General features: G+C 38.0%; 1 protein-coding gene across 1 annotated transcript; it reads left to right on the top strand.

Annotated features, from left to right (window-relative positions):
* Window positions 1-6,792: 6,792 nt before the first annotated feature.
* LOC125806210 (lactose-binding lectin l-2-like) lies at window positions 6,793-14,248 on the top strand. Its single transcript, XM_049486187.1, has 6 exons — window positions 6,793-6,864; window positions 7,172-7,198; window positions 7,314-7,438; window positions 8,278-8,412; window positions 9,906-10,017; window positions 14,082-14,248. The coding sequence occupies exons 1-6, from the start codon at window positions 6,804-6,806 to the stop codon at window positions 14,159-14,161; spliced, it is 540 nt and encodes a 179-aa protein (XP_049342144.1). The 5' UTR covers window positions 6,793-6,803; the 3' UTR covers window positions 14,162-14,248.
* The last annotated feature ends 207 nt before the right edge of the window (window positions 14,249-14,455 follow it).

Genomic DNA, 14,455 nt, shown 5'->3' with positions numbered 1-14,455 from the left:
AAGGATCTATCTGTAAACGGAGCAGTGCAGTAGATGTTGCTAATGGTCATAAATAATTAAATAATTAACAGAGTAAAGTGCAATGACATCGATTACGAAAGTGACTGATGTGACATAGAAATATAATATAAGTATGCATACGTTACAAGACAGTTGTAGCAGCAGAGACAGCAGTATGGAGCAGCAGAGACAGCATTTTTTCATAGCAGTGTATTATCATCAGTTTAGCTCAATTAAATAAAAGTATGTTTGATAGATGGGTTGGATAGAGACAAGATTATGTTCTAACCACAAGTGAATTGCTCCAGAAAAAAAAGTCAGCGTGTTGGGAGAGGGCAGGGTAGATTATGAAGGTAGTTGGGAGTTCAGTGATGTAAGATGGTGCAAGCCCATGCAACGGCTTTAAAAACAAATAAAAGAACTAACTGGACCCAGTAACGAACAGGAGGGATATGATCTTGTTTTTTAGTGCTTGTGAGTAACCTGGCAGCAGAGAAATCTGATTCCCCCCCGGTAAATTAGATTTCAAATTAGCAAGATGTTGACACTAAAATATTAAAATCAGGCCAACAAATCAGTAGAAGTGACGTTTTGATTATGTTAACTTATCGTTGCAGCTCTACTGTTAAGCTTGTGGTGAATCATGAAACACTTCTATTAATAAAGCATCTGATGTTGGTTTTGTAATTGTATAATTGCTGTAAATGTGGAGATACTGTATTATCTACATAATATGCTTTTAGCAACATGAATCCATAAATCATGCCTAACTGGAAACAGCGGGCCGTACTGTCATCAGCAGTAATTAGAACACACCGGGCGTCTCTCTGTGGTAAACCCTCTCCCAACTCCCACACTCCATACTTTCTCACATTAATTACCTGACACACTATTAATAACTACCAGCCCACTAATTCCCAGTCCGAGCGAACTGCCAGCTCCCAATTCCCCGTTCCTTTTCTACCACTTCCAGACTCTTCCTGTAGCAGTACAGGAGGAAATGCTCAGACACTGGAATTGTTGGGTCAGTTTGTTTAACAGAGATTAGTAAGGTCAAGATTTCTCTCCACCCCCTTTCTGTGCTCCTAATTGTCTCCTTTTTCATTCTCTCATCCTTTTACTTTTTCTCTCCTACTCTTAAAGTCACTCAGTGTGTACATTCTCTCTATATCTCCTTATATATGTAGATACACAAACACCATATAAAACTCTGGAAAAAAAAGAGACCACTTAAAAATGATGAGTTTCTTTAATTTTACCTAATTGAAAACCTCTGGAATATAATCAAGAGGAAGATGGATGATCACAAGCCATCAAACCAAGCTGAACTGCTTGGATAACTGCTTGTTATCCAAAAGCAGTGTGTAAAACTGGTGGAGGAGAACATGCCAAGATGAATGAAATCTCTGATTAAAAACCAGTTATTTCACCAAATTATGATTTTTAAACTCTTAACTATTTTAGCCATTTCTCATTTTCTGCAAATAAATGCTCTTTTATTTGGAATTTGGGAGAAATGTTATCCGTAGTTTATAGAATAAAACAACAATGTTAATTTTATTTAAAAATATACCTATAAAGAGCAACATCAGAACTGATTCAGAAACTGAAGTGGTCTCTTAATTTTAGTTAGTGCCAGCACCATTGGCAGATGGCTACATGACACAGAGCAACAAGCAGACACATCATTACAACAACTATCCTTAACACTAACTATGTCCTCTTTACAACAGTTTGTTGTCATGGTGTTAAGTACACTTTCATACAATGCCGGATCACCTTTGATCTTCGGTGCATTTGTGTGTTAACAAATATACAAACACAATGGATGACATCATGATTATTACAATTATTGAAATCATGCCCATATATTATATAATAAATCAATAATATGATTACATATTATCATTGTGACAGGCGTACATACACCTCTAACACAAACTCTGCAGGAATTGGTTGAGAACTTACGAGCTGCATGGGATGGATTATTGCAGGACACTATTAGAAACTTCTACAATTTTATGCCAAGGTGTTCATGCATTAAACACTACTTCTGTATGTGTTCTTCTGTATGTACCCAATAAATACTGCCCATATTAGTTATTATTATTCTTGGTAACCTTTATTGTCCTTTTGAATAGCGTCACTATAATTTTTTTTTTATGGTGACAACACCATGATGGGGCTGACGCAGCAATCCGAAACTCAACTCACTGTTTCCATTTCAGGACATGAGTCACGGGGACTAGAGAGCTATGAGTCAAAGTTCCAAAACTTCTCTGCGTTTGCTGCAGTCGAAAATAGATAAGCGTCCATTTTTTCCCCTATTTGATGTTTCCAAACCAGACCCGCTTCATCAGTGTACACACCTCCTTGACGAATGAAATCTACGTGGGTACGCATGTACTGCGTTGTCCTTGCGTCATTAAGTGTGTGTAGGCCCCCTAATTCTGGCTAATTGACAGCTTAAAGAACAATTCTACACACTTACAGTTCACATGAAACACTAGTTCCGGAATAATGGCACTGTCCACCAGAGCTATAATTACTCTTCTTCTACCGTGAATGCGTATTTACCAGTGTGGGTGAAGAGGAGCGATTTTTAAATAAGCGCAGAAGAAAAAAAGGTGTCTAAAAAGAGAAAGAGAAAAGGGGGAATGAAAGCAGCGGTGAGAGAGAGTTATTTTTAAAAAAGTCCGTATCATCCCTCTGTTTCAAGCACCCACTTTTCACTCCTACATAAACTCACCCGTATGCCGAAAGGCACAAAAACACTCACGTAGTTGCTGACATGCACACAGTTTGGCTTCGCATCAAGGGTACAGTGTGATTCTAACAAGACAAATATAAACCTCTAGCACGGCTCTTGACCTAAAGTTTACTGTAATTTCCCTTTTCCTGTTGCAATAAGTCAGTGTAAATATGTCAGTATACTATTTGTTGTTTTTGTACTGAAAATAAAACTAAACCAGTTGAGGTCTCACATCGCTCTGGAACTATATAATGTCCCACTACAGTCTGCTATTTAAGCAAGGTTCTTCCAAACCACAAGACTCACACTACCACAGGATTTCTTTCTCTCTCACTCCCTCTTTCTTTCTTTCTTTATTTCATGCAGATGTGCAAAAAAGCATTTCATATTTTGGTCACTATAAGGAACCGCCTTTATTTTTCTTCACTTTTCTACCAGCACAACTCTGTTGACAAAAATGCAAGATTTATTATTTAATCTTTTACAGTTTAATACAGATTTTAAGCAGATCCTGCCATGCATGGGAGGCAGGGAGTTGCCAGCCATGTGCAACCAGGTAGTGTGACCACACTGGAGGTGTGTATGGAGGAGGAAAACAAAAATTTCAGTAGCTGCAGACAGCACAGGTCATGTGTAAAGCCCTATATGGACAGGATTTGTTTCTCAGGGGGTCCAGGGGTATTTTCTTCTTTAATGGCGGGGTTCTCTGTGATTTTATTCCCGTCCAGAACAATCATGTGCATGTTTTTCTCAGACGTTCTCTAAGAAAATTACAGGATGAATGACCTTCTTTTTCATCACCTTGCGTTTAATAAAATAGCTACTTATCTTGTGATACGCACCGTAATTACACTTTGGGTGTGCGTTTTCACGGAGATCCACGTAAACACAACAGTGAGAGGAAATGGAGGAGCTACTGAAGGCGATGTCATGTGACCGTGAAAAGCCAAAAAACTCACTGGTCCTCTAGTTATCACTGGAATTGCTCTCCTAGTATTGTTCTTCTAGAATCGCTCTCCTGGAATCGCTCTCCAGGCAACAACTCACTGGCAGGGCAAACTACATTGTGCTGGACTGAACTGTGTTGTTGGACAAACCAGTATAACAAACAAACAATTCAGGCTTATTACTAATCCAAATGTTCACAATCTAAACAAAAGATCTTAACTAGATGATAACTGTCCCTAAATAATACAGATTCAAATACTGACCTGAAAAATAAAAAAAAAAGGATTATTGCCCTTAGGACACTAAAGAGATTGTCTTGATGACTATTGGTGTGTTTTACCAGTGAATAAAACACTTTTGCCTCCTTTTACCCAGCTGGCCACAAACGTTAACAGATATTAATTTAAAAGTTTATGTCAGTGTAGTCCTGGTGTAGTCTTTTCCTTTCTCCTTTCTCCGTTTGTATGGGAGGGGTCAGGCAATTATGAAGTCAGCTGATTTGGTAAATCAGGCATATTTATGGCCACCTTGGGTCCTCAGAGCTAGACAAGGGCTGCGTCCAGAAACCCCAAAAGTGTCTCCTTTTTCCTACCGATCCTCCTCCTCTCCTCCATGACCCGGAAACTGATTTCGTGACGCCATCTTGCCGCCTGTCCGAATACCGTAGGAGATGAAAGAAGCCGCTTAAAATTCTCCTCTAGGAGGCTTCCAACGGAGGAAACATAAAAGCTTCCTACTCCGGAAGACTTTTAAGGATTTTTGAATGACATCACTGCATCCACGCCCACAAAGCACGCGGGAATGGAGAAGGCAACGCACAAATATACGTCATAAGCATATTTATTAACTAGGTTCCTTATCTATCTAAACAGCCAGTAAAACAGTAGTATATTTTTTAGTTTAGATAAGCTGTATGCTCAGTAAGAGTGATCCCATAGAACATTCTCAAGAATGATCCCATATTTGTAACATGATATATATATATCACTGGCCAGATAAATGCATCCAAAATGCCTGGGAGTAAGCAGGATTTTATTGGAATATTTAAATATTTTGCTGTGTGGTAGTAATGTTCCAATGATGCTGTTAAATCTATTTTTTTTTTTACTTTAACATTTATGCAAAATATAATATTAATTAAATGTATTAAAATTAAAAATTAAAATTATTAAATGTATTACTTATTAATAATTGTTATTTGTTTTATTACATTCGATGAAATCATATTTTACTATTAAAATAATTTAATATTTACATATGCGTTGTGTAATATTTACACATAAAGTGAGCGTTGTGATTGGCTCAGTTCATCTATGGTCAACATCCTATCTAAAAGGGATCAGCTGTCCCATTTCCCCAATTACAGCTCCTTCCCTCCATTCCTCCTCCTCCTCTCTTCCTCCACCTTCTTCCGGGGTAGGAGAGGAGGAGTAGGAAAGGAGAAGTAGGAGAGGAGGAGTAGCAAAAGTTTCTGGACGCAGCCAAGGTGAGCCTAAGCTGGGTGTGTGACTGCTTGGAGCGTGGGGCCTAGTTTCCTGAGTAGTTGTGGTTTTAAGGAGGCAGAGTTGATTGGAGTAGCCTTTTACAGCAGTGTGTGTATATGGTGAACCACGTATGAAGAAGGCCACTATTTGTGTAGCCGGGAGTCAATACAAAAAAAAACAGTCTTGGTTTTCCAACTTTCCTAATTTACAAGCTTTTGAAAGGAACATCTTATATTAAACAACAACTGACAGTGTTTCTGTTTTTACTGTAATCCTCAGAACAAATAAAGGTTTATGTATTTTTGCTCAAATTGTGTATCAATTCTCCTTTCGGAGCTCCCCTTCGCTCCAGGGTTAAAACAAAAAAAAATTTAACCCTGTGGGACGCCACAAAACATGCAAAACTAAATGGTAATCAAATAATGCAGTTAAACAACAGTTTATTCACTCAGTATAATAGAGAAGCCGTTTACTAAGTTCTCTTTTCCTCCTTTGAGAACATGCTTAAAAATCCATTTGTTAAAATTGCCTGCATTTTCCTGTAGGCCTGACCCCTCACTATATTTACAAACAATGGAGAAAGCTCACTCCATAGCGTGCCAAAAAAACACTTCCACACAGATGTAAATGAAGAGCAGAGTTCTCCAGTGTCACTTTCCCACGACTGTGTTTATTTAGCCTGGTTATCCAGAGTCATTCTGTATATATTAACACTTTTCTTGCCATGCTAATATTCTATAGAGTAGGGGTCACTAACAGGCGGACCGCGGTCCGGGTCCGGACCCAGACGTTGTCCAATGCGGACCCAAACCGCTAAACTACTGAGAAGGATTTCATTTTGACAGTGTTCATTTAAAGCGGCGTAAATTTTCTCGTTCACACTGCAGCGACGCGGCATCGCTCCCAATCGCTTTTTCCGCCTTTCTCTCGCCGCTTTGGGGCGTGTCGCCTGAAAGAGCAAGCAGTTTATCTGCCACCAGCAAGAATGTGTAGAGTTGTAGTTCAGTGTTGTGTATGAACGAGACAGTTCTTTTTTTATCGCCCGGTGAACCCTGCTAAAACATCCAGCTCAGGACCAGCTGGTCCTCCGTCTCTGTTATCGTACAAAGGGGTTTCTTAAAGCACGAAAAATCCAGAAAAAGCTCAGTTTTCTCACTCTGTAGTTCAGCCTGTAGTGTGTGGTGCTGAAGCCCTGTCCGCGTGGCACTGATTGGCTACCGCCCAGCAAAACTCATTTGCATAAAGTTAATATATCTCAACTTTTTGCCGCTCGCTTGGCCTCGTTTACACGATCTTTAGAAAGAAATGTGTAGAAATAGCCATTCCACTGTGAATTCTATACATACATACATACATACATACACATGCTTACGCATGTTACTGCTTACGCAGTAAAACTGTCTGGGTCTGAGTAGGTGTGGTGAGTTTTCACTACTTTCTGAAGAGTATAAAAGGACAGCATTTCTGCTGGTGTTTTATCAAATCCCTCTCTTGATCCACAAAAAGAAGATCCTGCAGGTATGAAAACTTGTTCTGTTTTATCTGTATTTCTGTTAACAATGTTTCATGTGCCCTAACTTAACTGTGTTTTAACAGTTTTTAACATTCTCATTTTCAACATGGTTCGCGTAGCTGAACTTTCTTTGCTGTTTGCCTGCTTTGGGGCGTTGGCATCTTCTGGTAAGAATTTTATTTTACTTAACTTCATTAAGATAAATCCAGGGTGAGTGTAGGGAAATAAATGCAAGTGTTGAAAATTTTGAAACCGTTAGATTAGATTTTAATGAAGGCCTGTATAAGAAGTCTGTTATTTAGTAGTTGACTATTTTTTTTATCTTTGTGCTCCATTTTCTCTTAAACAGATCAGGAGAAAAAAACCTGTATCAAATTATGTTGGCAGTTCTGCTCTTTGTTATATTATTCAGTTGTAAATCCATTATTTTTGTAGGACATATTTTATAATAATATTCTCTGTCTGATTTTCTAGACACAGATCTGGACACATTAGTCCAAGGTAAAGAACTGCTACAGAAATGGCTGTAATTTATTACTCATCATCGTTCATCTTATAATCAATAACTTTTTCATGCTTCCTGATTTTTTTTTTTATCTTTTTTTTCACTAAACAGAACAAATCAAAGGCCAACCGAAAAAGGACGGTTCATGCACTGCTGCCTGTCCATATGGCTGGGTGAAGTTCGATAATCGCTGCTTTACCTACTTTGCCAGCCCTTTAGACTGGTACTCTGCCGAGGTAAGCTATAGAATGGTCACTCTAAAAACTAATTATTGAGTCCAGTAATGTTTGATCATTAAATTGAAAAGATTTAATTTAAAATGCTACTTTTTAAATTTAAATTGCAGCCCAATATTTTATGTTTCTTATATCCTAAATTGTGCAAGATCTGCATGTAAATTTGAGTAATGTCAACATTCACTAGAATGAAGCACACAACTCAAAGCGATTTCGACTTAAAACTTTATGCACAGAGTGAATTTTATGCTGTTATCCAATTGGTTTCTGGCATACTAGGCATGTAAGATGCTCCCCTCAATGGTATTGTTTTGGATTTTTAGTTATATTCCATATAATGGCAGGGTTGTAGGATGTAAGAGCAAGTTACCATTTTTTTTTTAACCATTGGTTTCTTTAAATGTGTAGCTCTTCACAAAATGTAATCATGTGGATGCAGGCATTTTTTATATTTACTTGTTTGGAATGACAAAGACTTGTATTGAATTTGTTTTATTCTTATTTAACCAATGATTATTTATTCTCATTAGGATCAAATTCTTCATAAAATGTTCAAGCTGGGAAGTTCTTTTTTGTAGCAGAGATGTGTAGATGTGTTATGTTACAATTATTCTTGCTAAAATACTTTTTGCTGGAATAGGATCATTTAGCAGATCTCAGAATGTGTTTACAGGTTGTGTCCTGGTTTACCTTACAGCTTATACAGTGTCAGAATAAAGTCAGGATTTTATTTTATTTTATATGTAATATTAACAAATACTTAGGTGAAATCTGCATTCTATCAATAGCAGAAGCAGTTCAGTGAAAACAGTACATTTTAACTTTTGCCCTTGTTGCAGATTTACTGCGTAAATCTGGGTGCTAATTTGGCCTCAATGCACAACGAAAATGAATATCAGATGGTGAAGTCTCTTATCCGTGCTCACGACCCCGACGAGAACCCTGCATGGATCGGTCTGTCCGCCTGCCAGAAGGTAAGAAACCTGTATTGCTGGGGAAAGAAAAAAACAGGGGGAAGATAGTCAGAAAGACCAGCAGATGCTGGTCTCTGGTCACATTGCGGGTAACATTCTGGGCCCAAGCATGGTTTCATAATCAACACACGTCTTCTGTAATTGAAGAAATGTGTCAATACTCAGAATTTTTATATTAAATTAATTTTATATATATATATATATATATATATATATATATATATATATATATATATGTTTTTGCACATGAGCAGTCCAGATTGGGCAGGTGATGCAGATTTACTTTCTGGAGCTATTTGGAGTGATTTTGGTTACACTGATGTATAACCCTCTTAAGAGCCTTATGCTAGGTTCACACTACACGATTTTGAGCTTTTCAGTCGCCGATAATTTTTCATTGACCGCTGAAAAACTCTGCTCGGAGGGAAATCGGGGATCACTCGGCTCTCGCACTGTCGCGTAGTGTGAACTACTGAAAGTCTGACCACCCTACCATTCCCCCTGTTATATCAGTAAATGACTTTAGAGGGAGCCCGCGAGTGAGTCTTCTATGAATAGGGGTCAATGCAGATAAAAGCTAAAAACTTTAAATTAAAAATAATTATGAACTACTTGTTCTAAATATTTCTTTAATTTAAAAAAAAAGTAGAATAATGTATTTTATAAAAAATAAGAAAGCGTGCCTGTATATTTCAGTTTATCTGAAGAAAACAGGTTTTAAACTGTAAAGCACTAGCATTACCGCTACTGTTAGCTGATTTGTTGGCGAGCTGATCCTGGAGATACAGGTAGAGCATGTTTAAAAGGCGTATAACTGGATTTCAAAATGATTAAAAAAAAATTATGTCTGCGGTACTGAAACATTTCACATAGTTCTGTGTTGAGGACATAAACACATTTCAATATAAAACTGATCAGACATTTATAAACTCTGATTTTGCTCAGTGTGTATTCTCCTCTATAGAGATTCTCTGACTTGGCATCGCTAGTTTTCGTGTGCATTTAGTTCAGGTGTGTTCTGGTGATGAAACGTGTTTCTGGAGGGCATCCAGGTGAGTAAGTGATTTTCCACAATGAGAAATCGTGTAATTTGTGACCCATGACGCTGATCAGTCATGTAGTGTAAAAGTCTCAACAACTGAAACACTCACGATTACAGCACAACCAGTCGTATAGTGTGAACAGCAAAACGACTGACGACTCAAAAAAGTTGTGTAGTGTAAACCTGGCATTAGAAGACTTTTACAGATACAGCATCACTAATTTCATGCTCAAGTTCCATACTACTGCTAGAGTTAAAAACCAAGCTGGCAGTACAGCAATCAAAATATCAGAAATTTGTAACTAGACCTAAAAAAGCATACAAGACGGCCCAAGAATCTCTTATAGAACCGGAAGTCTTTTGCAAGGAAGAAGAGGCAAAAATAATGAAAAGTCAAATTATTTGGCTAATAACTAACATTTTGTTTTTTTTATTATTATTTTTTTTTTAGAAATTTGGCTGGGTCTGGTCTGATGGGACAAGGTTTGACTTCACCAGGTGGAATTCAAATGAACCCAATTATTCCCATAATGGAGAGTGCTGTGTGAACATCAACTGGGCTTGTAAGTAGTGCTGGACGATATGGCCAAAATTCATATCACGATATATTCCTTAATTTCGGTCGATACGATATAATTCCGATATCGATATAAATACTTAGAAGGCCTCAGAAAACTGCTAAGAATCCCTGCAATGTAAATATGTACCTACTAGGGGTGGGCGATATGGCCCTAAAATAATATCACAATATTTCATGGTATTATCGCGATAACGATACTCTTGGCGATATGACAAAAAAACAAAAAACTTTTTTATTATTGTATACGATATGATATTGCACACCTTTAAGATATTTAAAAAAAAACAATAATTTCAGCAGATTTATAACAGAAGTCAATAATTGAGAATTACATGATACTAATAATAATAATGCACTCCAAATATCTCCATATATTCAGTATTAAAGTAAAATAAATGACACTTTACAGATATAATCTGTCTCTAGTAAATATTTAATAGGAAATTAGAAATGTGTGAGTTTTTCTTTTGCTTAAAACAGCAAAAAAAATAGTACCCTGATGTGATAATTAGGGATGAGTGATGTGGCACGATATTTCAGAGTATAATATCGTGATATATGATATGGCACACCCCTAGTACCTACTACTGTCTACTTAATTTAAGTCTTTGAAACCTCATTTCACGAAAACATTATAATACTTAAGAAATAAACAATAGTCAAGATAAATCAATGCTCAATTTTATTTGCATATAGCAAAATAAAAACATGACATCCCTATCAAACATAAGCCAATATAACTATTACCAATAAAAAATAACTTAAAACTATGATAGAAGCAGAGCTTCTTAGTCTTTTGTAAACAAATTTAACAGATCAAAACAAAAGTGTTCCAACTAGGATAAAGAACACAAGAAGCCTTTATACACATAAAAGCAACAAAATTTCCCCGTCAAATAAACAAACCTATAGGCTTTATCAACTATAAATAACTTAGTTACAACATAAGCTATAAAAGTGCTTCAGCCAGTATAAGGAAAATATTGTATGTAGTGGAACTGATTGAGGTGGTGGAACAGATTAGATGTTTTAACGTTACCGCTGCTGGTCGGCTCCACTCTCCGGCACAATTTGCAGCAAACTGAAGTTTAGCAGACCTTCTGAGAGTCGAACCAAATCCTCACCACTGAATTATACCTCCCTCCTTCAATTAATCACTTGTGGAAGCGGCAGGGGCATTCATTTTGCATCAAAAATGTCCCGCGCTGGGAGCCAAGAGGACCCGCAACTGACCGCTGACCGAGCGGACCCGTGGGCGGACCGAGCGAACCAGAGGCGGACCGAGCGGACCCGTAGGCGGACCGAGCGGACCCGTAGGCGGACCGAGCGGACCCGTAGGCGGACCGAGCGGACCCGAGGCTAGGCTAGGCTCGGTTCCGTTCCGTTCCACTCCAGCGCGGAACATTTCAGATGCAAACCGAGCCTACCTTAACCTTGGATCCGCTCGCGCCGGCTCCGTTTGGCTCCAGCGCGAGGCATTTTAGATGCGTAGCGGACCCGAGCCTAGCCTAGCCTAGCCAAATCTAGCCTAGCCTAGCCTATCTGGCTACGTGCCTATGTGATTACGTCATCACGCACAGAGATAGTCCAGCTACGGAAGCTGATTGTGTTCAGCTGTGCGGCGAGCTGACGCCAGTAAATCGCATGTCCGTGACAGATCTGTAAATAATACATATCGATATACCACAAAAATGATATCACCGTTATTGAAACATTTCTTATCGCGATAAATACCGATATCGAATTATTGTCCAGGCCTACTTGTAAGTATATAGGAAGTATTTTATCGTGCACTGATTGTTCTTTGGTTAATCATTTTTGGGAAATGGGCATGTACACTCAGGCCACAGTACAAATGTGGAAACCACAAACAATCTCTGTTTTGGTGATTTCTGTAATCGAGGAAAAGGGGATTTTTACATATAAAAAAATGTAAGAAGTATTTTACCCAAAATGGATCAGTTGAAAGTTTGGATTTATAGTTCCTCCTCTGATGTACTGATTATAACGGAGACTTGGCTGAGAAGGTCTGTTTACTATCCTGACCTAATGTTGCCAGGTTATAACATCTTTAGACAAGATAGATTTTCTAAGGACGACGGAGTGGCTATTTTTGAAAAATCTGCAGTGTTCTGTTGCTTAAGCGAAATCCATTTCAAAACAATGACCAACAGGCCTAAACATCGGTAAATTAGTCTACATGAATGATGTCTAAATGACTTCCCTCTGATCAAATATAATTTAAAATGGTTAAAGAGCATAAAATACGTTCTAAACAAACGAAAAAGATTCAAGATTTTTTATCTTGAATATATAGCCTACACACAAAAAAAATACTATTAGTAGCTACACATGCAAATCAAGTGCAAAACGCGGACAGGTGGAGCAGCTCAGTGTGCTCAGGCCAGAGCTGCGTCAATATAACATTCTAACACAGTTTGATTTGTTACTTTCCTATATTGTGATTATCACGCCATAGCTTTATATAAAATATAAATAGCATTACAAAAACTATTTTCTATTTTCTTGAGCCTGACCTGACCGAGTTTAGGGTCGAGCTTGGACAGACAATCTAAACTCAAAGCTGGACACTGTATTATTCCCTTTTAATATTGCTACATTATTCTCATAATATTAGACTTTTTGAGGCTTGAGGCTGATGCATAAATTTGGCTGATATTTCAAATCCATATTTGTTGACACATTTAATGTATGCCGGAAGAAGAGCCGGCGACTCTAGCTGGGCTGTGCTAGGGCGGTGCAGCTAAAATTTTGCCAGTGTGGCGCAGTGAGCAGGACATAAAGTATGCCGGTTACGTTACATACATGCAAGCATATCCTCTGATTGGCTAACAGCACTGCAAGGCAGCAAGACCGACAACAGTTAAAGACATTTTACACTAATAACAGTATTTGCAATGTCATATGTTACTTTACAACATATATATTGCCCTGCTAAGTGCAGTTCAGCAACTGACCTAGTTTTAGAGTGTCTGTAAACCACAAAATCCACCGGAGATCCTATGTAAACCAATAATTACACACAGGGGTGGGTAGTTCAGGTCCAGAAAGTAAAAATCCACCCGGCATGGCTGAGCCACTCAGGCAGGTGGATTTACTTTAAAAAAAACACACCTACCTACATGGTTGGTCAACGAAACTAAAACACCTGTCATATTAGTGTGAGAGGTTTCATGGCTAAATTGGATCTTCATTAATTGCACATTGCACCAGTAAGAGCAGAGTGTGAATGTTCAATAAGCAGGGTAAGAGCACAGTTTTGCTCAAAATATTGCAATGCACACAACATTCTGGGTGACATACCAGAGTTCAAAAGAGGACAAATTGTTGGTGCACGTCTTGCTGGCGCATCTGTGATCAAAACAGCAAGTCTTTCTGATGTATCAAGAGCCACGGTATCCAGGGTAATGTCAGCATACCACCAAGAAGGACCAACCACATCCAACAGGATTAACTGTGGACGCTGTAAGAGGAAGCTGTCTGAAAGAGATATTCGGGTACTAGATTGTATCTAAAAAACATTAAACCACGGCTTCCCAAATCACAGCAGAATTCAATGTGCACCTCAACTCTCCTGTTTCCACCAGAGCTGTCCGTTGGGACAATAAATTATTATGGTAGTCTAAATCCAGGTGTTTCAGTTTCATTGTCCAACCCCTGTATCTCAATTAAACTGGATTGTTCCATAGACAAATTCTAACAATTTTTCCTTAGCTCTGATTTACCGGTTAAAGCATAAAACACTGATGCGATATTTGCACAAATAACACAGGAACTAACTGCCATGCTGTTCCTAGCTTTGTTAGCTCCTATCTGATGAGTGCCTTCTCTGCCTGTGGGTGAACTCGAGCCAAGGTGGGCGAGGTCATAAATATTAATTCACGGATTGACAGACATGGTGGTTTTCCTGATAAACTTGTTTTTCTGAATATTTTCTCTGACTAGCTACTGCAGAAAATGTTCAGGCTGCATCTGCACTTATCACAGAATTAACTTGAGGATTATTTATTTTTTATTGTTTCCCAGACTCTGTACCAGAGAAGAGATGGAATGATAACCCATGTGAGGAGACATTCCCATTCGTTTGTGTGAAGAGGCTCAATTAAACTACAACATCCAGGAAACACGCTCAAATGTCTGAAAACAATTCTGGCACTGTCTAAAGGTTTTAATCTGTCCAATCCAAACAATGTATTTTATCTTTATTGATTTTTACACTTCTATTTGTGTATTGATTAGAAATTAGAAATATAGTGACATTACAGAAAATCATTATGATTTATTGCAAATCATTTTGAAGCATTTTTGTGGCATAATAATAATAATAATAATAATACAGTAACTGAAATTTGACATGTTAAATTACCTATTACAGTGGTTCTTGCATAACAAAATGGTAC

This window comes from Astyanax mexicanus, chromosome 12, assembly GCF_023375975.1.
Source record: "Astyanax mexicanus isolate ESR-SI-001 chromosome 12, AstMex3_surface, whole genome shotgun sequence".
NCBI lineage: Eukaryota > Metazoa > Chordata > Actinopteri > Characiformes > Acestrorhamphidae > Astyanax > Astyanax mexicanus.
The sequence above is the reverse complement of the archived record's forward strand: the minus strand, read 5'-3'. Positions and strand labels throughout refer to the sequence as shown.

What these genes read in the sequence shown, in the direction of transcription:
- LOC125806210 (XM_049486187.1), top strand. Translation starts at nt 6,804, where the DNA reads ATGGTTCGCGTAGCTGAACTTTCTTTGCTGTTTGCCTGCTTTGGGGCG. An exon ending in TAGACTGGTACTCTGCCGAG is followed by an intron (nt 7,439 to 8,277) that starts GTAAGCTATAGA and finishes CCCTTGTTGCAG; the next exon opens with ATTTACTGCGTAAATCTGGG. An exon ending in GTCTGTCCGCCTGCCAGAAG is followed by an intron (nt 8,413 to 9,905) that starts GTAAGAAACCTG and finishes TTTTTTTTTTAG; the next exon opens with AAATTTGGCTGGGTCTGGTC.